Below are 27776 nucleotides of genomic sequence, written 5' to 3'. Positions count from 1 at the left end.
CTCCTGATATCATCAGTTTGGCATGCGATTTCGCAGGTGCTGGCTAACTGGCTATCGTTCTGTGAGCTGGCATTAGTACCTAGCTGGCGCTGGTTAACTAACGTAGCTATCGTTCTGTGAGCTGGCATTGGTACCTGGCTGGTGCTGGCTAACGTGGCTATCGTTCTGTGAGCTGGCGTTGGTACCTAGCTGGCGCTGGCTAACTAACGTGGCTATCGTTCTGTGAGCTGGCGTTGGTACCTAGCTGGTGCTGGCTAACGTGGCTATCGTTCTGTGAGCTGGCGTTGGTACCTAGCTGGTGCTGGCTAACTGGCTATCGTTCTGTGAGCTGGCGTTGGTACCTAGCTGGCGCTGGCTAACTGGCTATCGTTCTGTGAGCTGGCATTGGTACCTGGCTGGTGCTGGCTAACTGGCTATCGTTCTGTGAGCTGGTGTTGGTACCTAGCTGGCGCTGGCTAACTAACTGGCTATCGTTCTGTGAGCTGCCGTTAGTACCTAGCTGGCGCTGGCTAACTGGCTATCGTCAGGGCCGGATTAACGACCGGGCCGTCCGGGCCGCGGCCCGTGGGCCTCTAGTGATGAGGGGCCTCAAAAAAAAATATATATATATATATATATATATATATATATATATATATATATATATATATATATATATTTTTTTTTAGGCCCCTCGTCACTAGAGGCCTTTTGGAGGCCCCTCGCCACAAGAGGCCCCAAATTAGTATTATTATTTTTTAAACTTTTATTTTTTTGGAGGCCCCTCGTCACTCGAAGCCTTTTGGAGGCCCCTCGTGGCTAGAGGCCCCACATTTTATTTTTATTTTTTTTCTTATTTTGGAGATCAATGTCATACTGTGACACTGAAATGAAAACATATTTCATCAACTAAAATATTTAGTCAACAAAAATATTTCATCAACTAAAATATACAGTACGTCACACCCTGCCGTCTGCAAGTGGCTAATCTTGAGTATTTTTTCTCCTCTTCATAAGAGTTTGAGGTTTTCCGTTTGAGGTAAAAACAGCAATAAAAAGTCAAAACTTGTATCTCCACATCCCAGCCCAGACGCCTGAATACTTTTACCAACGGATTTCCAGTTCCGCGTTCGCGCTCTGCGCTCTGATTGGCCACTGACGTTTCTGGTAGCGCTAATCGTGTGACGCCTCTTTCTTTCACCGGTTAAGCTTAGGCACTCTTTCGAAGTTGGTTAAGGTTAGAGTTTGTCTTAGAGCAGGGCGATAGAACACCAGCCCTGATTCCATACTCTAACCTTAACCAACTTCGAAAGAAATGTCAGTCAATATTTCTATTGTATTTTTTTTCTTTTATACATAGACATACATACATACATACATACATACATACATACATACATACATACATACATACATACATACATACATACATACATACATACATACATACATACATACATACATACATACATACATACATACATACATACAGCCCCACCCCCACCTAATAGACCCACCGTATGTAATGTATATATTCTCTCCCCACCGTATGTATATTTCTCTCCCACCCACCCACCCCCTCCTAATGTACAGTCCCCTCCCCATTATATGTATATACTCTCTGTCAGGATCTATGGGTAACAGTACTGTATATTTGCATATCATATATGTCACAAACAGGCACGTGCATACATAGGGGTGAAGGGGTGCCCGGGCACCTGCCTTTTTCATTTCTCATTAGAAAGTGCCCTTTTTATGCCACCCACTTTTTTTTTTTTTTTTTTTTTTTTTTTTTACTGTTGCACATATATATATATATATATATATACTGCCCTGCCCTTCCAAATGAAATATGTCACGATAGAATCTAAATATTAGGTAAAGAAAGAGAGAGAAATGCCACCCCTCTCGTAAATAATAGGTCCTTCCAGCCTTACGCATAGGCATAGCACGTGGGTGGGTGTTGATCAATGAGACATGTAAACCGCGCAGGGCCAGCAGTGCACTGAACAGGAAATTGATATCCAGCTGTTGTTGAGCTCACAGTGCCCTCACACTCGAGTCGAGACCTCTTTTTTTACAGTTACTATTTCAACTAAAACAAAGCAAGAGTACACATCAGGTAAGGTATTTGCCCAACAAAATAAAATGTCGGGTTTGCAGTGCACTGTATATTTTCGTGAAACACGTCGCCAGATCAGCCCTCCCCAGTCCCCAGCCCCTCCCTCCCTGCTGCTAGTGCAGGAAAACACGCAGCATACTCTCTCTCTCTCTCTCTCTCTCTCTCTCTCTCTCTCTCTCTCTCTCTCTCTCTCTCTCTCTCTCTCTCTCTCTCTCTCTCTCTCTCTCTCTCTCTCTCTCCCTCCCGTAGCTGTTGGTCTGGAGCGCATATTGTGTTATTAAAGGGACACTATGTAGTTTTGGTGACATCTATCGGTGAAACTGAATGTACCATGATAGACTTGTATTAACCCCAAAAATCGCGCTCGCGCGCTGCGCGCGCTCGCATTACATTTAATAATTAATGCCCTTTTATGATTACGGGCACCTGCCTTTCTAAAGTCCTGTGCACGTCCCTGGTCACAAATGTAACAGTACTATATACCTGTATGTCATGTATGTCCCTATGCCATAAATGTCATGATGTCATATATGTTGTGCATGTCATACATGTCACTATGAATTGAAAATGGGGGACCCTGATGTAAACAAGACAAACGTCTTTCTCTGGTCTGCATCCCCTTAACAATTGTGTGTATTGAGCCGTACTGTATTATTTGTACCCATTCTGCAATCTGTTAAATACAATTTTCATTAATTCATTCATTCACAGACAGTAACACAGGACAAAACACATTTCAACCCCCTCCCTTCCCTAATTATAATTTAATTTATAATTGACATTCACATAAAAGTAAGCTTACTATTCTAATATTATATTCTTGTCTCCAAAGTGTGTGCATGTTTTTTTTCTTCCTGGGGATGGCGCCATCCCCCCATCTGAACATGATGTGTTTCTTTTCTTTTCTCTTCTTGATTGATTGATTGAAAACTTTATTAACAGATTGTAGAATGGGTACAGTACAGTACAGTACAGTACAGCTCAATAATTGTTAAGGGGATGCAGACCAGAGAAAGACTTTCGTCTTGTTTACATCAGGGTCCCCCATTTTCAATTCATCATAACATATATGACATGTCATACATGACATACAGAAAGACAGTACTGCTACATCTATACATTTATGACATACCAGATTTGCAAATACAGTACTGTTTGTGATACAAAAAGAGTCCAGAAAAGAGAGTATATACATTTGACGTAGAAACTGTACATTGGAGGAGGTTGGGTAGGTGGGGTGGGGTTGGGGGGTGGGGGGGACTGTACATTGGAGGTGGTTCGGTGGGTGGGAGGGGTGGGTGGGTGGGGGACACTGTACAACTGTACAAGCAAAACTGTACATTGGAATATTGACAAAACCATACTTGGTCATTTACTGTACATTGGAGGGGGTTGTGTTAGGACATTTACAGGGGCCAGTTTCGAATTGCAGTCTCCCGTAGGTGTTCTTTGAGAGTGTTTTTGAAAGTGGGTAGTGATTCACATTCCTTTACAGCTTTGGGTAGGGCGTTCCACATTGATGTGGCATAATTGCGAAACTTGTTTAGTCCCTTGTTTGAGCCGAATCTGGGTTTAACATGATTTATGGAGCTCCCTCTGGTGTTGTGATCGTGGTATTCACTGACCTTTGGGAAGTATTTTGACATGTACATGGGTACCTTGGTCGTGTAGTGTATCTTGTAGACCAGGCCCATTGCAAGTTGCTGTACTCTGTCGTCTACTCTAAGCCATCCTAGGTTGTCAAAGTGGGCAGGGGTGATCAAAGTCCTTTTAGCTTGGCCCTCAGAGCCCACCACTTCTGTGACATATAAAAACGCCACTGTGCGTGCGTGCACGTGTATGTGTGTGTGGGGGGGCCTCCACAAGAATCTGGCCCAGGGGCCTCTGAAGTCTTAATCTGGCCTTGGCTATCGTTCTGTGAGCTGGCGTTGGTACCTAGCTACCGTTACTGTTTAAACAAAAATTTAATAAATGGGAGCTTCCTCAAACAGCCACCTCTTTCCCAACAATCCCCTCTGTGCATGAACCCTTACATATGGTAATTAAACATTAAAACACCTGCGGCTTATAGTCCAGTGCGGCTTATATATGTACACATCATTCAATTTAGCTGCTGCGGCTTATATTCAGGTGCGCCTTATAGTCAGAAAATTACGGTACTTATTTCACTCTGTATGGAACACCATTGACCCTTACTTAATTTCACATCTGCCATGGAGAAATGCATGTCTGAAAGGGGCTCTTGATCTGTATTGTTTTGTTTGTTTTGGGTCTACCCCGCTATGCTATTCAAATGAATCAAAGGGTAGTCTGCTACTCTAATATCGTCTAATATCGTCGTGTGTGTGTGTGTGTGTGTGTGTGTGTGTGTGTGTGTGTGTGTGTGTGTGTGTGTGTGTGTGTGTGTGTGTGTGTGTGTGTGTGTGTGTGTGTGTGTGTGTGTGTGTGTGTGTGAGAGAGAGAGAGAGAGAGAGATAGAGAGAGAGAGAGAGAGAGAGAGAGAGAGAGAGAGAGAGAGAGAGAGAGAGAGAGAGAGAGAGAGAGAGAGAGAGAGAGAGAGAGAGAGGGATAGTCTGAGAGAGAGTGGAAGAGAGAGAGAGAGTTTATTGAAGCATAGAAATGTTTCACGTAGAATAGCTCATTCCGAGTTCAGGCGATGGGCTGTAACTAACTTGCATTGCCCTTGGGCCCAATTTAAACTAGTATAATTGATGTAACAATTAAGAAGCCTGATCGTTAAGCAGTGAGTATGTGAGAAACCTCGTCTGATTTCCCAAAGGTCATATTTTCAGGACAGAATGATACTCAATGACTTTCCCATTGACACTGTGGAGGAACGGGAGAGGTTAACCTCTCACTTATGTAAGTTAATTAAGTATTGATACAAATGTATTGTTAATGCAATGCCAATTAAACATAAATTCAGGTTCAGGAAGTTGAACAGGGGTGTGAGGGGGGGGGGGGGGGGGGCGAACCGAGGCCTCAGAGGAAAACACCTTTTCTGACATTATTACACTGCATTGTAAATTAATTGCCTCAACATTTGAGTCATGACACTCGTGCTGCACATGGGGATAATATCTGCCATATCATGCAAAAACTAAAAGGTTTCAGCGGCACTGACTAACCACAGTAGTGCATTAAGATAATCCTGATCTGACAATAATGGTTCGCAAGTGATTCATCTCAAAGAGTCTTTCTTCCGTATATTGACTATAACTATAGAGGAAGAACTGTCTGTCTGTCTGCCTGTCCTTCGCAATATCTCGAGAACTGTTCATCGGCAGGTGTATTGCTGAGAATAGGTATTGCCTATATTTATTGTAATGTATAATATAACGTTAATAAAGAATGAAGGCATGCACTCATCTGCACCCTGTTTACACTGTTTTCTCATATTTTAATATTCAGAGTGAATTATTAAAATGCCGTCGCCGTGCATGGCGGTGTGAGTGGCGCGTGGCCTGTTTTGTGTTTTTCGGTCATGGCGTGCTTCATCAGGGGGTGTGTCTTGGATGGGGATGTGGTAGGGATTGATGTGTGGGGTGTTTGGGAGACTGACTGTTCTGGGGGGGGTTCACATGCCTTCGAGCGACATTGTACTTTTGTACTTATTTTATGCCATTCTTAAGTCTGCACGTTTTTTATTGTCTTTTATACCTATTCTTATGTCTGCAATTTATATATTGTTTTTTATTCTGTCAATTTGTGTCCTGATTTTATGCACATGTTCATTTTATACTATATAGATAGTTATTAATATTTATTATTGTTATATTGTAGAAATGTGTGCATTGAAATGTCTGTAAAGTCTCGACGACATTGAAAATGAGGGTGACCTCAATTGTCTTTTCGAGAATAAATAAAGGTTGATGATGATATTGTCTACACTGTTTATTTTTTCTCATATTTTTATATTCAGACCTAATTCTATTGCCTATAATTATGTCTTTCTACTATCACCCTGCCCATACATGTACCTCCCCTCCCCCATGCTGCTATGACCCCCGAATCAATGAAGGAATATCTTATCTTGAACCCGCCGGAGTGCAGTGTTGCTGAGGACCCAGGACTTCCATTTGGCCTGTTCCATGGTCCCATGGTGGTCGCTATAACAACAAATAACAAGGGAGTGACAAGCAGCCATACTGTGGGTCTCCAAAAGAAAGTAAAAGAAAGTTTGTATAGATAGAATATACGTTGTGTATTATGTTTAGTTTATAGTTTAGTTGATAGTTTTAGCTTATAGTTATAGTTTATAGTTATAGCTTGTATAGATAGAATATATGTGTATTATGTTCACAAACCTACTACAGTTGCGGAGCTTGCAAAAAAGCATCTCACGTCTTTCTGAATGTATGTACATTTAAAAAAGCTGTGACAATAAAATAATCTGAATCTGAATCACACGTTCCGAACGGCCACACGCTCCGAATGGTAATATACCAGGAGCCAATCGATTGTCCCATTCCGAACAGGTATGCGTTTCAAACAGCCGCGCTCAGAACGACCACGGCACTACATTTACATTACATTTACATTTTGTCATTTACTTGAATGCTTTTATTCAAAGCGACAAGTCAACAGGAAGGGTACAACTCTTTCAGCTGAGTAACAATTTTCATCAAACAGTGCTGAAACTTGGGTGGTGCAGTGTTGAGTGCATAGTCATGAAGACATAATAGTATAGTAGGAAGAGTGCATGATAGAAGACAGTAATAATAATTAGGTGCGGCTGGGTAGCGCAGTGGAGAATGCACTCGCCTACCACCGCAGAGACTCTAGGATCGAATCCAGCTGTCAGCGGTACCTCTGGCTTGGTCAGTCGTCCCTACTAACACAATTGGCAGTGTTAGCGGGTGGGAAGCCGGCGGGGTATGTGTCCTGGTCGTTGTAAACTGCAGTTCCTACTGGTCGGTCAGGGTGCCTGTTCAGCAGGGAAGGGATCGGGGGGAAATAGCGTGAACCTCTGCACGCGTTACATTCCCCCAGTGAGAGTCCTCGCTGTCAGGTGAAAAGAAGCGGCTGGCTGACTCCAAATGTATCGGAGGAGGCATGTGGTAGTTCTACACCCTCCCTAGGCCGACAGTGGTACAATGCACGCAACGACCAAGAAGGGAATTGGCATAACGACTAAATTGGGATGGGAGCAAAAATACAGAAAAAGTGAGAACAAACTTAAATTTTTTTTAAAGACTAATTATTTATTATTATAATAATTTTTTTTTATTTCAGATATTGATTGAACAGGAGTGATTTTGGTCAGTGTCAACGTGTTTTCATCATGATCCATACATACAGTATGTAGTAGGAGGAGACAGAACAACAAGGTTGGAGGTTAAAAGATTCCCACACAGAAGCACAATCAAAACATGAATCAAGCCTAACATCAATAACATAACATCAGTAACATCAATCCTCATGGTATAAACACCCCGACTCTAAATAATTGCCCTTGGGGGAAATCCCCTTCCATGACAACCCCCATTGCTTTCTGTCCCCATCACCTTCCACAAGCCGTGAGACCTGCAGTTGGCTGAGACTGAGGACGGACAAGGGCACATTACAACACACTGCAGCACCCACTCTCCACACTTTAGAACACTGTGGTGATATTTGACATTGAATTTCATAACTAATATGTGTGAATAATTAGAGAATCCATAATGTAAAAACAGGGCTTAGCCAAAAGTGATTATTGGTGTTAGATAAGACATTCCAAACAAACCCCCGCTCAGGGTAAGACTGGATTAGAAAACAACAGTTGCCGGTCATAAAAGCCCGCAGGGGAAGTCACACCCCACAGGAAACGGTGGCTCATTCTAACTAGCAGAGGAACAGCCGGTCTAGCAGATAACTAGCAGACCCATCCAAGGAACTATTAAGTCAGTATACTTTATATAGGAAATCTGGTATTACTTATTACATTAACCATATCAATGTAGAAGGTAACTTACAAAGAAGAATACCATTTAGAATGTCACCCGAGTATGAAAGTAATAGTGTTATTTCACTCTTGTTATAAAATCCTGGTATATTTATCACAGTTATATTATCTGGTAAATAACGGTTGGTGTGGTCTCCTATATGATGTCTGGTATCAGCCTAGAAGCAATGACTGTACTGGGATGATATGAGAGATCTGTAGGTCATTACACAAACCATATAGATTGGAAAATCAATAATGGTACACTAAGGAATGTTGAGTGTTTGATGCATTCAGAGGAGACACAGGCCTTTGTCCAACTGAGAAGGCCACAGCCCAAAGGAGGGGGGTCATCAAAAGCGCCCTCCTCTGTACTCATCAAGAGGCCACACCGACGGGGGCCACAGGCAGGCCCCCCTCTGTCCAAACATGAGAAGCCACAGCCCAAAGGAGGGGGCCATCGACACCAACCCCCACACGACAAGGACATGTTGGGGCAGATGAGCCCCAACAAGAAGACCGAGACTTGTGATTGGTTGAACCAGTTTAAAAATAAGTGAGGTCATTCAAACCTATAAGTAGTAGAGCCGTACCGTTAGTTGGCAGGCCAGCCCACCTACCCGTCCCCAGGGGGGTCCGGCTGAGCCTCCAACCACACCACCAGAGAAATGTGCTGTTATACATGTGAGTAGAATCATGGACTCATTATTGTTGGCTAGAGTAACATGTAATTTCTTCCTTAGACCAGGTTGTGCTCATGTGTATGGCTTAGTACATTCTCGTTTCATGCATAAACCTGACTGATATTTATGTGCAACAATGTCTTGATGTAAGGAAGCCACTGTGAATGGGCTATTTTGATTAACCTCATCAAACCTTCTGTACAATCATGTATTATGCTGAATTAATTCCTGTGTGCAACTGATGCCTTATCCACCCTTGACCCTTTGGCAAATAAATCAGTTGAGTTGAAATATAGTTCCTTTTGTCTGGACTGCACGTTTATTTCTCATCTGACTAAGTCAACTGAGAAGACCATGTTTCCATCGCTCTCCTTTTAACCTCCTTCCAGTTAGCGACCTCCTTGTGCTGCAAATAAACCTTAGATATTGTATAGATTATACGACAACACCTAAACACACTTTATATTTATTGATAAAGGATTTGCACTACAACCCATATCTCAGTACACCTTACTGTAAATTGTACCTAAATTGTACCTCATCCCATTTCTGCCTTGCACTATATAGTATTGTATATTAGTATTGCATAGTATAATTATTGTATATTGTATGGTAACTCAGTTACTTCTATTCTGCATCGAATGTTGTACATATGTATATACTGAACACTGTGTCTACGTACATGACTTCTATTTTTACTTCTATTATTACATGCTATACTATTTTATTTCATACTTATCTCTTGTCTAGCACAGTCTCTGGAGCGTAACAGAAAGAAGCATTTTGTATAAAAGTATTCTGTACTTCTGCATGACAACTATTAAAGAAACACTGGAGAAACACTGGATTAAGGCTAGCCCACCAGACCTGAGACCTGCAGTTGGCCGAGACTGAGGATAGACAAGGGCACATTAAGGCTAGCCCACCAGACCTGAGACCTGCAGTTGGCCGAGACTGAGGATAGACAAGGGCACATTAAGGCTAGCCCACCAGACCTGAGACCTGCAGTTGGCAGAGACTGAGGACGGACGAGGGCACATTAAGGCTAGCCCACCAGACCCGAGACCTGCAGTTGGCCGAGACTGAGGACGGACAAGGGCACATTTTAGGTTAGGAATGGAGGTTTTTAGTTCTGTTGGCCCTAGCTTAGTAACCATCATCAAAAAGTCACTAGTCTCTGGCTGTGTCCCAGTTTATTTTAAGGAGTTCGTACAGCCCCTTCTCAAAAAGCCTAACTTAGACCCCTCCCTACCAAATAATTACAGACCCATATCCAAGCTTCCCTTTATCTCGAAGGTGTTAGAGAAAGTTGTGGCAAACCAGCTCACCACCTATCTAACTAACCATAGCATCTCAGACTACTTCTAATCAGGTTTCCGCAAAAAGCACTCCACTGAAACTGCCCTCCTCAGAGTGTCAAATGACATCATGATGTCCTCTGTCCGTGAATGTTCTGTCCTGATCCGGCTGGATCTCAGTGCAGCGTTCGACACGGTAGACCACGGTATCCTGTTAGACAGGCTCAGGGAGTGGGTGGGCCTCTCTGGGAGCACCCTAAACTGGTTTGCCTCCTACCTTAAATAGAGAAGTTTCTCCGTAGCTGTCGGACCCTTTAAATTAGACCCCACAGTCCACACCCCTCTCATGTGGCATGTGTGGCTGGTGTTCGCCTACAGAGCCCTCCATGGGCAAGCCCCCCCCCCTACATTAGCGAGCTCATCCAACTACTAGGTTTTTAAACACCTATAGCCGTTTTTCTGTTCATGTCCTTCAAATGTTTCCTCTTACTGTATTTTATTGATGTTATATATTACTGTTGTAAAGCACTCTGTGCACTTGTGCTATATAAATAAAGTTTTACTTACTTACTTACTTTACTTACATTAAGGCTAGCCCAACTGAGACCTGCAGTTGGCCGAGACTGAGGACGGATAAGGGCACATTAAGGGAGCCGACCATACCATATCTATTTGATCTATTTATTACTAAAAGATTTGTACTACATAGTGTTTGGTCTTTATTCTTTTAAAAAAAAATTACTGTATGAAGCACAATCTCAGGAGGCTCATACAGAACCATATTGTACATGTACCTTATATGTGACAAAACCTGAAACTTGAAAACTTGACTGCGGCTCTGTGTTCAAGGCATGCTGGTGGTCAGCCTCTGGGGGTGGGGGTGCATTGAGAGAGCAGCTACTAGCTAGTTCATCCTCTAAACATGTGTTAAGATGAAAAAACAGGCATGAAATCTAGGGATGCCCCGATCACGTTTTTTTGCCACCAATACCGATCACCGATCGTCTATGAGGGGCAGTGAGCTGCAGCAGCAGCTGTGTGCCTGAGAGAGAAGTCAGCGAGTGAGAACTCCGCTGAGAATTGGATCATGTTTTCCGCGCGTCTTCGGTCGGTTTTCACGATCGGCGAAAATAAAGCATTATCGGAATTCACCGATCTCATATTCATACTGATTATCGGCCGATACCGATCGCTGGCCGATCGATCGGGGCATCCCTAAAGAAATCGTATACTTTTTTATTTTTTTTATTATCTTTTTCCCCCCTCCTTTTTTCAGATTTTTCTCCCATCCCACTGTTAGTCGTTATGCCAATTCCCAACCCCCTTCCTGGTTGTTGCACGCTCCCCCCTACTGTTGGTCCGGGAGGCCGGAGACTGTCACATGCTTTCCTCTGACGCATGTGCAGCCAGCCGGCAGCCAGCCTGGCAGCGCAGATTCTCACCGGGAGAGTGTAACGTGTGGAAGGTCACACTACCTCCCTCCAGATCCTACCCTCGCTGTGCAGGCGCCCCAACCGAACTGTAGGGGTCGCTGTCCACAACGCCCAGGACCCACCCATCAGCTTTCCCACCCCTAACACTGCCAATTGTATTAGTATGAACGACCAGCCAAGCTGATAGCAACGCCGAGAGCTGGATTCGAACCCAGCGTCTCCAGCGTTGATGGCGAGCGCCTTGCCCACTACACCACCTAGCCGCCCGTATACTTTTTGTTAATCCCCTTGGGGAAATTCATCCTCTGCATTTGACCCATCTTAACAATCTAGGAGCAGCGGTCAGCCACACAGTGCACTGTCCGGAGACCAACTCCAGTTGTAATGCATGCCAGTACTTGGGTCAAGGGCGATGGCAGGATATACCTACACTGTAGCATGAACATGGAAACTTATCCAAAGCGCTTTACAATTTGTTCCTCACATTTTACCCATTCACTCACACATTCACACACCGATGGCAGAGGCAACCATGCAAGGTGCCAATCTGCTCAATAGTACGACTCTACCTCCCAAGCCACTATCGCGCTAACCACTACACCACCATGGCGTCATGAAGATGAGAGTCACCCTTCTGCACCTTACACAAACTGACAAATGTGCAGTAGGTCAGCTCCCTTAAACAGCAACCTGAAATGGATGGGAAACCTATTTGATTCGCATAGAATCTCATCTCACATACAAATACCAGGAAGCAGGACTCGAGATGCATACTGTCAAATAGGTTGCGTGTGTGTGACACCCGTGGATCTGACACTCGATCGTCTTAAGGACACTCGAGAATTAATGAATGTTGAATGAATGAATAGTTTATTTCAAACAATAAAATAATCAAGAAATAACAATGTAAACATTTGTATATTAAATAATAATAATAATAATAATAATAATAATAATAATAATAATAATAATAATAATAATAATAATAATAATAATAATAATAATAATAATAATAATAATAATAATAATAATAATATAATATTAATAATAATAATAATAATAATAATAATAATAATAATAATAATAATAATAATAATAATAATAATAATAATAATAATAATAATAATAATAATAATAATAATAATAATAATAATAATAATAATAATAATAATAATAATAGTAAAGCAAGATAAAACAAGAAACAAAAAGTATCTTTTCTGAAAAGGAATAGGAAGAAGCAATAGCTTACCAGGTCTATATTGCAATAAACCCATAAAGAAAATTCACATTTCGATATATCAATCACTTGATAATTTGTCCTACACCTTCAAACAGTGTTCAAATGTCTTCCAGCTAAATCATCTGTAATCAAAATCACTTGACGATCAGTCCACCGATCAAGTTATCATACAATCATAACTGTTAATAAATAATAAGTTATTTTACAATCAATAGACTACTGTCCATCCAGTATCTTTAGAAAGCAAAATACATGAATGATAGCCACACACTCTGAAACTGTGATGCAAAGATGAAGAGAAGGGGAAGCTGGGCCATCATGGAGGACTTCCTCCAGCCTTTCACCACTGCTAAGAGCTTCCTCCAGCCTTTCACCACCGCTAAGAGCTTCCTCCAGCCTTTCACCACCGCTAAGAGCTTCCTCCAGCCTTTCACCACCGCTAAGAACTTCCTCCAGCCTTTCACCACAGCTAAGAGCTTCCTCCAGCCTTTCACCACCGCTAAGAGCTTCATCCAGCCTTTCACCACCGCTAAGAGCTTCCTCCAGCCTTTCACCACCGCTAAGAGCTTCCTCCAGCCTTTCACCACAGCTAAGAGCTTCCTCCAGCCTTTCACCACCGCTGCCCAGGTGTAACAGCCGGGAGCCAGGTTGGCGCCCTCCCCACGTAGCATGGACACCGAGGCCATCGGGGACCAAAAGCCCCGGCAGCTCTAGATAGGCTAACCGCGACGATATCTATATCTGTGAAATTTTGTCTTTATTCTTTAACTTTTTACTGTATGAAGCACAATTTCAGGAGGGTCATACAGAACCAAGCGTTTCACTATACTGTACATAAATGGTAAATGGTGCATTTCTTTTTTATCCACTTTTTTCTCCCCATTTCTTCTATTTTCCTCCCATCCCAATTTCGTATGATCCAATTCTTCCCTCCCCTGTCTTGAACGTTGCTAGACTATGCCTCCCACTGGTCGGCTGTAGTGAGGACAGAAGCCTTGCATCACGTGTCCCCTCCGGTACACGAGGAGGCAGCCTGTCGCATCTTTTCACCGCAGCAGCTCGAACTCTCAGTGGCGAGGAGTAACGCATGGGAGGCTCACGCTGCCCCCGCTACTTCCTGTTTCTGCCGCACCGGCGTCCCCAAACCGACCTGTAGGAGTCGCTGTCCACAACGTCCAATCCCCACCCACCGGCTTTCCCACCCTCTAACACTTGCCAATTGTGTTAGTATGAACGACCGGCCAGCCGGTAGCAACGCAGAGAGCTGGGCTCGAACCCAGCGTCTCCTGCGTTAGTGGCGAGCGCCTTGCCCACTGCGCCAATCAGCCGCCCCTAAATGGTGCATTTATATAGCGTTTTACAATCTTTGTTCCTCACAGTCACCCATTCACTCACACATTCACACTGATGGCGGAGGAAACCATGCAAGGTGCCAACCTGCACATCGGGAGCGATTAGGGGTTATAAGTGTCTGTTGCTCAAGGACACATCAACACACTGCCCGAGAGGAGCAGGAATAGAACAGGGAACCTTCTGACTACCAAACGACCGCTCTACCTCTTTCGCCCCTGTACATTACATGTACATTATATGTGTAATGTGTAACAAAACTTGAAACTTGAAATCGAAGCCATTCTTTGTGAGGGAGAGACGTGGACCGTTGAAAGGGTGAATGACAGGGGGCTCCAGTAGCTCACCGCATATCTCGGCGCTGAGATGAGAACCTCATCCTTCACTCTGTCATCTTTCTCTCCCATTACAGAAGCCGAGACCCTGACACTGGTAACGTCGAACCGTCCGACTACATGCCAGCTGGACCGGCTACCTTCCCCACTCCTCCAGACCATAGCACCAGACATCCTCCCATTCCTAACTGCAACCATCAACTCCTCACTCAACTCGGGGGTGGTCCCCACCTCCCTAAAACAAGCCAGAGTCACGCCCCTCATAAAAAAACCATCCCTGAACCCTACCGTCATAGGCAACTACCGTCCTGTCTCTCTTCTCTCCTTCCTTTCTAAAACACTTGAACGTGCTGTATCCAACCAACTTACTGCTTATCTCTTACAGAATGACCTCCTAGACCCTAATCAGTCAGGCTTCAGAACTGGTCACTCCACAGAGACAGCCCTCATTGCGGTCACAGAGGCACTTCACTTAGCAAAAGCGAAAGGCCTCTCCTCTGTCCTGATTCTCCTAGATCTATCTGCAGCCTTCGACACAGTCAACCACCAGATCCTCCTCGCGGCCCTCGCAGGAATGGGAGTGGCTGGCTCTGCGCTGACATGGTTGTCATCATACCTCAATGACCGCTCCTACCAAGTGTCATGGAGAGGGACCCTGTCGGCCACCCGCCCCCTGCGGACGGGTGTCCCCCAGGGCTCGGTTTTAGGACCCCTTCTCTTCTCCCTCTACACTAAATCACTGGGTAACATTATCACGTCTCATGGCTTCTCCTACCACTGTTATGCCGACGATACTCAACTCTTCCTCTCCTTCCCTCCCTCAGATATCCACGTCTCTGAGCGGATCTCGGCCTGTCTGTCCGACATCTCCGCCTGGATGACGACCAACCACCTCAAACTGAACCTAAGCAAAACAGAATTGCTCCACCTGCCGGCCAAATCCTCCCCCCTGACCGACCTTTCCATCACAGTCGAGAATGCAGCTGTGACCGCGTCCCCGACCGCCAAGAACCTTGGTGTTGTCCTCGACGACCAGTTGAACTTCTCTGCTCACATCGCAGCGACAACCAGAACCTGCCGATTCCTCCTGAGCAACGTCAGAAGGATCCGCCCCTTCCTGACAAAAGAATCCACCCAACTCCTCGTCCAATCAACAGTCATCTCCCGCCTCGACTACTGCAACGCACTGCTCGCTGGCCTCCCGGCCACTGCCACTAAGCCTCTTCAACTCATTCAGAACGCAGCGGCCCGCCTGATCTCAAACCTACCGAAGTCGGCCCATGTCACCCCACTTCTTAGGGACCTGCACTGGCTCCCCATTGCTGCACGAATCCGCTTCAAGGCCCTCGACCTAGCATACCGTGCGGCAAAGGGAACTGCTCCCGCCTACCTCCGGTCAATGGTCTCTAACTACACACCCTCAAGACCCCTACGCTCTGCTTCTTCTGGCCGCCTCAGACCTACTCCTATCCAAGCTCCGGGAGGGTCATCAAAGAGAAGTCGCCTATTCTCAGTCCTTGCCCCACAATGGTGGAATGAACTACCCACCCCAGTTAGGACAGCCGAAACACGTCCAATCTTTCGCCGTCGACTAAAGACGCACTTCTTCAACCATTATCTGAATAAAAAAAAAAGAAAAAAAAAATGATCTAACCCTAACTAACCATACTGTCATGCACTTGTCCTAATAAACTAACCTACACTGTAGCACTCAACACTTTGACGAACATTGTTACTCAGCTGATAGAGTTGTGCCCTTCCTGATGGCTTGTCGTACAGAACTTGTAAGTCGCTTTGGATAAAAGCGTCAGCTAAATGACTAAATGTAAATGTAAATGTATTTCTGCGTCGGGGAAAACCGTGCTGCGTCACGGATCTGGTGGACTCCGAGTTCGATTCCCGGACCCGCCGTCATTTGCCAGAATGTCTTCCCCTGCTCTATATCCCGTTTCACCCTGTATCTGTCGGTCATGCTTGACCAGAAAAGCGATAAACGCTAAAAAAAAAAAAAAAAAAAAAGTGAATGACCCAGAATATCCTTCTAATGACATTAGATGACCATTTAGGTAAGAGACTCACAGACTTAGTGCGACAGCCGAATCAGTTGAGAAAACAGGATACAAACACTTGATAAAACAGGGGGGTAAAAACGCTTGAAAGCAGAGCGGCGAGCGCGGCAGAGGAATGAGTTAGAGGAACATTTAGACGTCAATAAAAGTGATATGTTGTCTAATCAGAAAGCGCTGTCGTAATAAACTGGCACAGGCTACTTTCCTCGTATGATATTTATATACTGTAGGTGGTCTGAAGGGTGGGTGGCATGACAGATGGGATGAGGCAACCCTCATAAATTATATAACGTGTATCTGCACTGCCAGGTGCTCAGATGCGACAACCATGGCATATACAGTACAAGTCACCGGCGAGATAGAGTGCCGTGGAAATTGGGAGCATGTTCACTTAAACTTGGTCGAATCCCCGCAAAATGAGAGCAGTGACGTGGCCAGAAGATTTGAAGTTCAAAGGATGATCATGTATTATGTTTTTAAATGTTTCAATATCAACATTTGCATTTACTGGCCATCCTCAGTAAATATGATCAAACTCCTCTGACCTCGTCTGGTCTTTCCAAAGACCTAAGAGACGGGACAGTAATAGATATATTTATGGAAAAGGCTCCCTCTTGTCTAGTATATTAAACTCTTATACTAAACATGTAAGGTACCGAAATTTGGTATCGATTGATCTAGTACGAATCGGTACTCGGTAGTACCTATATAACCCTTAAAAGTACAGAGTTCGGTACCCAACCCTATTTAGTACACAACTAAACCAATCATTCCACGTGTAACTGGAATGGATCATCTGCTCTTTTTAAAGTCACTAACAATATCCTGCTAAATTCAGATTCCGGTTTTCTCTCCATACGCATCCTCCTCGACCTCAGCGCTGCTTTTGACACCGTTGCTCACAACATCTTACTCTCCCGTTTAGAACACACAGCTGGCATCACAGGCTCAGATCTCCACCTATTTCACTCTATCAGACAGACAGCAATTCACTACCATGGACAGTCATACCTCAACTTCTTTCCCTGTTACATCTGGTGTCCCCCAAGGCTCAGTCCTTGGTCCCATACTCTTCTCCGTCTATACTGTATGTTACCCCTCTGCCACATTTTCAGAACACATGGTCTCCAATATCACTGCTACGCCGATGACACACAGTTATACATCCACTCCCCTCCTGACACCACTGCTGCTACTACTGCCCTCTCCTCCTGCCTCTCTGAAATAAAAATCTGGATGAATCACAACCTTCTCCAACTCAATAGTACAAAAACTGAAATCCTTGTAATGGGCACACCTCACCTTCTCTGAAAAAGCCTAACCTCGTTCCCAGCTTTATCTCGAGAGATAAAGCCTGGTAAAGCACTACGGCCGAAAGTGGGAATCAGGTAGGAAGTCCCGCCCCTGAAATCACGACACGGTGCTCATGAAAATGTATTCCCCACAGAAACAACCTCGTTATCGCCTCCCTCGACAGGCTGACAGACCTGCTTGTTGTTTGTTTAGCTGGGGACTATAAACAGATCAGGAGGTGCCCGGAAACCGGAAAGCCTGTAGCCGGTATTTCTGTATTTCCGATTCACATTTTAGGAGGCATAGCTTTACCAGCCTAGAAAAAGCCCTGACTGCTCTATATCCATCAACAACCACTCTATCCTCCCCTCCCCCACAGTGAAAAACGTGGGTGTTCTTTTTGAACTATCATTCAAACCACACATCAATAACATCACCAAGACATGCTACTTTCACCTCAGGAACATTTCCCGCATTAGACCACTACTGTCCCCCTCCGACACTGAAAAGCTGGTTCATGCCCTCATCTTCTCCCGTCTAGATTACTGTAATGCATTACTCATTGGCTCAGCATCTAAATCCCTCCATAAACTTCAACTAGTTCAGAACACCTCAGCCCGCATCATCACCCGCTGCCACAAATTCTCCCACATCACACCTGTCCTCTCCTGACTTCACTGGCTCCCTGTCAAGTATAGGTTTGACTTTAAGATCTGTCTCCTCACTTACAAAGCCCTCCACTCCCTAGCACCTGCCTACATCTACAACCTCCTTCAACACTACACTCCCTCCCGCTCACTCCGCTCATCTAACTTAGCCCTTCTGAGCACAGCACACTACCGCCTTAAGTCCACAGAAAACAAATCATTCTCCTCCTCTGCTCCCCGACTCTGGAATCAACTCCCATCACACATCAAAGAAGCCCTATCCGCAGAAACATTTAAGTCCCACCTCAAAACCCACCTGTTCCACCTTGCATACCCTCACTCCTGACCCTCCAACCCCTGCATCACTTACATTTTCACATCTGTACACACCTATATTTGAGTATTATTATTTACATTTTCTCTCTGTCTTATCTCTAAGCTGTCTCCCTTTTTCTGTAGTATCCCCAACATGTTGTCATTGTGAAAGTCCATGTACTGTGTTTGTCCATGTACTGTGTTTGTCCATATACCATAATGTAATGTATGTAAAGCGCTTTGAGATACCTTATGTAAGGCGCTATAAAAAATAAATGTATTATTATTATTATCTACATAGAAATGTTCCTCCCCGGCGCTGTTTGAATAAGTAATGGCTCCATTTGGACTAGCCCCCCCCCCCCCCCCCCCCCCTGTTACAAAGACACAGACAACACTGGGCTCAGGTTGTGAGTCACATCATTACTGGCGGATTAAGGGACTTCCTGGACACACACGATTGGCAAAGGGAGGGCCAGGAAGGGACCGCACAGCAGGTATTCAGGGGGAACGAGAGTTAGAGAGCAGTTTATTCTGCAACACAGAGCCCAGGGAAATAGCCACCTAAATAGCGACACAAGTCAAGGGAATATCCTCCGCTCCGTCGCTGGATTGTCGTCGACACAACGCTGCTGAATTTGGCTTGCAAAATATCAGGACCCCCCTTGGGGGTGGGGGGGGGGGGGGATTTAAGGCCTAACAGATTTTGGCACATGAATAATCATGATGAGCTGAGGAGTGGGATCCTCCAGAGGGGACAGCCAGCATCACAGCAGCAGGTCTAGTCAACAGCCGTGTTCATTGGACGGAGCCGGGAGGCCAACCTTCGCCTCTAGGGGAGACGAGACTCAATTGCGAATTCGACTTGATGTCTCATTGGGTGGCGGGACAAAGAGACCACAGCGTTGATGGAGACAATCTGGTCAGCTTTCAATCTGGCTGGCTAAATACGGACATCCGAGTCCTTAAGTGCAAGCCCTGAGCAAGAGTCTAGCTTGCTTTTCTGGTTTGAGTCTTTATTGTCTAATGTGTTTAGAAGGGCACAAATGTGAATGTCTTAATTTGTGAATTATAGGACAGTATAAAGTGTGGATGAATGGAGGAGATGGGGGGGGGGGGGGCATGGGAGTCCACAGAGCCACGGAGCATCCTACAAATGAAACTACTTTCTGGACTTTGTCTTGGAAGAAATTAGTACTACTTATAAAGATACTGGTGTGTCCCTGGATATCAGTGAGCAGTGTAAATGGTAATCCAAAGCGCTTTACAATTTTTTGTTCCTCACATTCACCCATTCACTCCCACATTCACACACCGACGGCGGAGGCGATCATGCAAGGTGCCGACCTGCTCATCAGGAGCAATTAGGGGTTAAGTGTCTTTGCTCAAGGACACTTCGACAAGCTGCTGGGAGGAGCGGGAATCTAACCAGGAACCTTCTGATTACCAGACGACTGCTCTACCTCCTGAGCCACTGTCACTATGAACACTATCAAACAGTCAGTGTACAGTAACATCCACACTATCAAACAGTCAGTGTACAGTAGCATCCACACTATCAAACCATCAGTGTACAGTAACATCCACACTATCAAACTGTCAGTGTACAGTAACATCCACACTATCAAACCATCAGTGTACAGTAACATCCACACTATCAAACCGCCAGTGTAAAGTAACATCCACACTATCAAACCATCAGTGTACAGTAACATCCACACTATCAAACCGTCAGTGTACAGTAACACGTTCGCTCCAGAAAGTCCCACAGAACATCCCTCACATAATGTCAGTGATTGATGTCTGTCATCTTATCAACCATGACGTTCTTTCACCAGAAATGAATGCGTTCCATAAGTCTCTCTCTCTCTGGTTTTTTTCCATTTCAATTGAGAGTTGGGGAAATGTGGAAATGAACAACAAAAATAACTTATATTAATTAGTCTTGAAGATACAAACTAACATGTTTTTTTTTTTTGCTTCAAACAAGGATTCTGATTTATTATCAACATCGAATTCCTGTCCAACCACACTGACCTGGCCCAGTAGCTCAGGCAGCCCCAGCACTTGTCCGGTGAACACTCCCAGGCAGATGAGGATGGAGTTGAACTGACCGATGGAGCCTCTGATGTGTCTTGGGGAGATCTCTCCCAGGTACATGGGCAGAGCGCTGAGGGCGATACCTGTCAGGGCGGAAAAACAACACGTGTAAATGACTTATCATCGGCATATACCGGGTCTTAAACTACGGGTCAGAACCCAAGGTGGGACACAGACCTGTTTCAGGTGGGGGCCCCGTATAACAAGAATACCTGCATGTTTTTCATTACATTTGGTCTCAGGGCTGGAAAACCTCCACCAGCATAAAGTGATGAATTCCATCTGCCATTTCTGCTGTAGACTAGATCGGCCTATGCATCAATGCTTATTACAGAGCCTACTGTATTTAGACATACTTTCTAATGCTGAATTTTCATTGACAATCACCAGCAGCAGCAAAATTACAAGATACATGTCATATGGAGACCAGTGAGGCCAAAGCTGCTGAACAAGTGGCAGTCCTCTGCTCCGTCCTTTGATAGGGGGAGATGACTGTCAGTCACCGGTCAGAGGACATACCTGTAGAAGAGAAACCGCTAACAAACAATATGTTACATATGATCATTGCAATCGATGTGAAATCATGGTTGGATCAAAGTAGGCTTGATATCATTTAGTCCTTACCTTCACTAGGAGGTACCCCAAAAAGAATATTCCAATTGTCTCATCGCGAGTCCCAGTATTGGTGTCCATCGTGTCACCAACATAATCCACCACAACAGATACATTGGGGGCATTTAACGCTTCGCAATGCGATCGGGATAACCACTCGACTAGCCTGTCAAAAAGAAAACTGCGCCCGGAGACATTTGAACGTTACACAGGCCAAGATATAAGGTTTCAAAGGGTGCTTGATACTGCCACCTGGGAGGATGCGGCCGGTATTGCACTTTGGCGATCTCAGGATGATTCCCCAAGTTAACCCCGAGTCTGTGTGCCTGTAATGAATAGAAATATCGAATAAAAGAAATAACGATGAAAACCCGACTATACTCAGGTCTGGCGCTGAGCGGTTGGCGAGTTAACACAACTTTCCTCGGGTCTGGCGCTGATTGAGTTAAAACCCATACTGGGACCCACAAGGGTGCAGTACCGGCCAGATCCTGCTAGATGTCGCCCACCCTTTGAAACCTTATATCTCACCCTGTGTTACACTTAAATCCCTCCAGGCACTAAATTTAGACGGAGCCGAGTAAATCGCTTCATCCGACCACTTCGAAACGCATCTGGCACACTCTATCCATAAATTGTGCCAAATTATGTCCGGGACCAGATGGACACCAATACTGGAAATCGTGATCAGACAATTGGAATATTCTTTTTGGAATACCCCCGATCAAAGGTAACATCAATTTCAGCTTGATCCAACAATGTTTTCATATCGATCCAGCTGATCAGCGTCTGTAGTGTTCAACACGAATGCCGTTACTGGCCATCAAAGCATAAAAAAACGACCCCCGCCCCCCTTTCATGCATTCATGATGAAACATAATACCTATTATACACATTTGATTTGGAAATAGTAGCGTGTCCAGGCAAGAAACACCAACGCTTATAGTAGAATACACGTAGCGCCCTATATTGCACTACTAAAGCTACCTAGCATGTCCTATATGCTCTGTAAATACTATGTACAGATACCGAGATGTCACACCATGTTACCTGTTTATTGCACTGTTGTTTTTTATTGGATTCTATTATATGTTGTACCACTGTATTTTTATTGGATTCTATTATATGTTGTACCACTGTATTGCACATCGTCACGGGCAAGACCACCCGTATTTCATTGTATACTTGTATGCCGTGACAATTAAAACTCTTGACTTGACTTGACTTGACTTGAACTCAGCTTTTCCGGAATTATCCTGGATCACTCCTAAACTATACTTATATTCACTACGGGATAACGCGCGAACAGGTGCAATGCATTCTCTCTCAAGGGGCGAGGTATGCAGAGGTATGCCGCGGAACCAGGCTTAGCGCATTGCTCTTTGGGGAAGAGAGAGAGTCAGCAGTTCCCTTAACACATTGGGTGCCATGCAGTATGCCCATCTTTACCACTCTCTGCCAGTGCTGTAAGCCTATGGAGTGGCTCACCTTCTTTGCAGGGCTATAACTTTTTAAATATTATAGCTATATCGACATTACTATGGCCCATTCAACATCGGGTATCTATCGTTCCGGATGTGGGAACGTTATATTTTTCCATTCATACATTGTCGTGTTAGTACCGTCGAGAATATAAGTATGTTTTTAGACTGTATAGCAGTAATTCCTAGAATGCGCGCTATAGGCCCCGGCACGTATTATACATTATCGATTGGCGTTTCATCCCTATACACGCTATATAAAACATACGTTTCAATAATCATTTAAAAAAGATGTATCCAAAATGCACTTTACTTCCTGCCAAAATACGACCGGGTCCGGCGCGCTATTATTGTGGCAGCGTATTTATGCTCATGTGTTTGCCTACACTTCATGTGTTCTTGGAGGGAAACTAAGTTGTCATGGGTGAACCTGTAAAAAGCCTAATAACAGAACACCTCAACCAACTCGCTGAGCAGCTACGGACATATTTCCCACCTATGGATGCATCTCAGACGTGGATTCAACACATTTGATGTTTCCCCTCCGGTCACTACAACCGCAGCAACAGCTGATCAACCATCTAATGGAGCGCTGCTGCTGCGGTTCAAACGAAAGCCACTTGTGGATTTTTGGACCGAGGCAATGACAGCATCATACCCAGACCTGGCAATGCAAGCCGTGAGGATTTTAATGCCCTTCGCCACAAGCTATCTATGCGAGGCTGGATTCTCTGCTCACAGCAGTGAAGACAAAATATCGCCAAAGACTGCATGATGTTGAGAAGGACTTGCGCATTAAACTGTCTTCAATTGTCAAATCAGCAAACTTCGCAGAGCTTTGTGCAAAGATGCAGGCCCATCCGTAGCATTAAGCCCACAGACGAGGGCAAAGTGCTGCGAAGTGCGCTCGAGTGCGTGACGGCCTGGGCCGTCCGGAATATTATTATTGCTACCAGGTTAGTGCTGGTTTTAATATATTAATTTAAAATTAAATGCAGGTAGAACATGACTCCACTATAACAGAGAAAACAACACAAACCCTTACCCAAGCAAAAGCAATTGCAATTATGATTAATCTCAGGCCTACTGGGAATTATGCCTTTCTCTCTCTCTCTCCCTTCCCTTCCACTCCCTCTATCTGCCCCCTTGCTCTCTTTCTGCAGGCCACTGCACTTGAAAATCCATGAAAATGCATTTTGTTGTAGTTTTTGGCCAATCTGTATTATGCATGTAATTCTCATTTTGTTCTTTCGTGTGGTGAAGTATTTTATTTGTTGCAATTTGAGTAAAATGACTGGTGTAACCTAAAGTTTCGTTAATAACTGCTGCTGATTGATAGCTGGTTAATTGTTGTGCGCTCGCTAAGGCAAGGATCTTTACTTGGTTTCATATTAGTATTCTGCCAATTTTTGTGAATGTGCAAACTCATAGGCCTACTGCACTTTATATGTGTTCTTATTGGATTAAACCTGATGCCTTTAGTGCGCCTATGAATAGACTGTTGCCTTTTTTATGTTGGGCATTGGGGGGTGCGTCAGCTAGGTCGGGAGGTGACGGGGGGTGCACAGCCAAAAAAGTTTGGGAACCGCTGCACTAGACAAACATCAGTCTTTAAGCATTACATCACGCGCAGGAGTGGTTTGTGAACAATAAACCATGCCTAGGGGTGGTCGTTAGACCCCCCTAGGCATGGTTTATTGTTCACAAATCATGACTGCAAGTGGTGTAAAGCTTTTATACAACTGCCACATTCATCCAACCTTATTTCTATACAATAAACACACATTAATCGAAGATTTATTGAAAAAACCATCCGCCAGAAAAAGTAGTTCCCACAACTACAAAAAAGACAATTTGCCTCCATGTGGAAGCAAATCGGAAGTGCATCCAACCAACTAACACATCCAACTGTGTATTATTGGAATGATTGAGAGAAGTTGCCTCATGTGGAAGCAGCTTGAAGTGCATCCAACCAACTAACATATCCAACTGTGTATTATTGGAATGATTGATTGAAAATGTTATTACCAGATGCAGAATGGGTACAATACAGTACGGCTCAATACACACAATTGTTAAGGGAATGCAGACCTACTTTCCATAGAACTTCATTCTTAGATGCTTCTATAGAAAGTAGGTAAAACAAATTAAAAAGTTTTCTTTGTCCTATAGGAAAAAAACGTTTTCTTCGCCCTATTTTTTTATTTATTTTTTTAAACCTACTGTAGAGGGCCTAAACTTAACTAGTTGGAAACCAAGCGTACAGTAATAAAATTAGCAATCAATCAATCAATCAATCAACTCAATAGGCCATGCTCACTTAGAACAGCGCAGCACCCAGCTCTCTCTCAGTCTGACTATCCCCCGCGTTGCAGGCAGAGTGTGTGTGTGTGTGTGTGTGTGTGCGTGTGTGTGTGTGTGTGTGCGTGTGTGTGTGTGTGTGTGTGTGTGTGTGGGGGGGGGTGTGTGGCGGTGGGTGGAGACTAGAGCGAGCGCTGACAGTCGAAAGGAAAAAAAATTGAAAAAAAAATTGAAAATTAATCAATCAATCAATCCGCGATTTTTCTTTTGTTACAGAATGATTCAAGACCCATCAATTACATCATCCAACATTGTTTAAAGCACTAAGACATTCGCTGTGACAGAATCGCTTGATATTTAGTCGTTTAGTCGTTATCAACATATCCATTTGTTAAATTATTGTCCGGCATCTTGTGATCCGGCGGAGTGATGTGATGTGATTCGGTTGTGGGCGGGTCCTGGGCCAGCAGCGTGGAATTGTGAAGAATAAACACGTGTAAAATGACTGTTTCAGCCAATCAGAATCGAGAAATTTGCATGCCGTTGTATAAGTGTACATAGACACTGATGTGTCCATCAGTGGACCAATTGCATGCTTTCGCAGAGGACAAGAAGCCTTTAGTCGAAACCTAAATTTTAATTCATGGTTAGGGTCTGCCTGTCTTATACACGGCCTGAAATTCATTGACAATTTCAATGTTTTCTGGAATAACCCAGAACGCTTTCAAAGAAATGGCTTATTCCCAAATCGCTTAGGATCGAGGCTTCTTGCAGCAAACATGCGTCATGCCTTAATGGCCTCAAAGGATATCAAACTCATACCAGCACGAGAGATAATCACGAAGGACACAATCTCGCCACGATGTTCTTGCCATTGAGCTCAAAACAGAATCAACCATTATCATCACAATATACCGCCCGCCTAGACACTCACCAATATTTATACAGGAGCTCTCTGAACTGATTTCACTATGTGTTACCGGATATGATAAGATGATCCTAAATGGAGACTTGAACATCCATTTTAAAAACAGACTCCAAAACGATAGAACTAAAAATATACTGGATAGCTTTGATCTAACACAGCATATAACAAATGCAACTCACAGGCTTGGTAATACATTAGACTTAGTTATAACAACAACTGGGCTAAGCATAAAAAAATTCTCAATAACTGAATTACCTCTCTCCGACCATCACTGTATATTTTTTGATACTCAAATAACCCTTACTAAAACAAAAAAATAAATCATAGTTCAAAAGAGGCTCCTAAACGACAAGGCTGAATCAAAGTTCATTGATCTTATCAGACTACATGAACCACACAATCATGACAGCTCTCTAAATGAAATGGTAGAAAATCTCAATGATGCACTGTCATCTGTATTAAATTCTGTCACCCCACTAAAAACAAAAAAGAAGAAAACCAGAGCCTCGCCCTGGTTGAACTATAATACGGTCAACAAAGAAAAAAGGAAATGTCGTGCAGCGGAGCGAAAATGGAGAAAACAAAAACCACCATATGCTGTGATATATACAAAGATGCTTTAACTACTTATAATAAAACCATCCACTTAGCAAGGAAAGACTACTTCTCTAAAATCATTACAGAAAATGCTGGAAACTCCAGAATCATTTTTTCCACTATTAATGTACTACTCAACACTGCCCCTACACCTCCTCAGTCATCAATGGTTAAGTGTGAAGAACTTGCACTATTCTTTAACAACAAAATAACCTTGATCAGGACCAGCATTACTCATGATGGAAATAAAGCTGATTGCAGCAAACCGCGCAATGTAACCATGAGAAGATTCACATTAGATGTACTCTGCAAAACTGTCTCATTGACCCTATACCTACAGCTTTCTTCAAACGGGTGTTTAATAGTGTTTCAAGCCCTGTGCTAGATATCATAAACACTTCCATTAGAACTGGTATTTTCCCAGATGCCTTTAAAACTGCAGTTGTAAAGCCATTACTAAAAAAAACTAAATTGGATAGTAATGTAATGGCAAATTATCGTCCAATATCCAACCTACCATTCATTAGTAAAGTACTTGAAAATATAGTTTCAGTTCAAATAAACTGTCCTGTCTTGAAGAAAACAACATCTTAGAAGAATTTCAGTCGGGATTCAGAAAATATCATAGCACTGAAACTGCCCTCACCAAAATAATCAGTGACCTCAGGCTAAACTCTGACGAGAATAAGATCTTTATCCTTATCCTGCTAGATCTCAGTGCAGCATTTGATACAATCGATCACAATATTCTAATCGATCGTCTTGAAAACCATGTCGGTTTCTCAGAACATGTGCTAGGCTAATTTAAAACATACATCAGAGGGAGGAAAATCTATGTTAAACTAGGAGATCACATGTCTGATATATACGACAACAACTATGGAGTTGCACAAGGGAGTTGCTTAGGTCCTTTACTCTTCTCCCTTTACATGTTACCGCTGGGTGATATCATCAGAGAACATAATGTAGATTTCCATAGCTATGCGGATGATACACAACTGTACATATCTGCTGAACCAAATGATACAGCGATTAGCTCCATTACAGACTGCTTACTGGCAATAAAT

At 43.8% G+C, this 27776-nt stretch overlaps 1 protein-coding gene across 1 annotated transcript in view; it reads right to left on the bottom strand.

Annotated features, from left to right (window-relative positions):
• The window catches only part of slc2a9l2 (solute carrier family 2 member 9, like 2), a gene marked incomplete at both ends in the record, with an annotated part of 722296 nt that overhangs the window by 569819 nt on the left and 124701 nt on the right, over positions 1–27776 (bottom strand). Inside the window, one exon of the mRNA XM_084315784.1 lies at positions 20728–20873. Coding sequence (XP_084171910.1) covers positions 20728–20873 — 146 coding nt within the window. The remainder of the gene's footprint in view (positions 1–20727; positions 20874–27776) is intronic.

The sequence above is a fragment of the Notolepis coatsorum genome (genome assembly GCF_963971535.1).
Source record: "Notolepis coatsorum genome assembly, chromosome: 6".
NCBI classification, from domain to species: Eukaryota; Metazoa; Chordata; class Actinopteri; order Aulopiformes; family Paralepididae; genus Notolepis; species Notolepis coatsorum.
The sequence above is the reverse complement of the archived record's forward strand: the minus strand, read 5'-3'. Positions and strand labels throughout refer to the sequence as shown.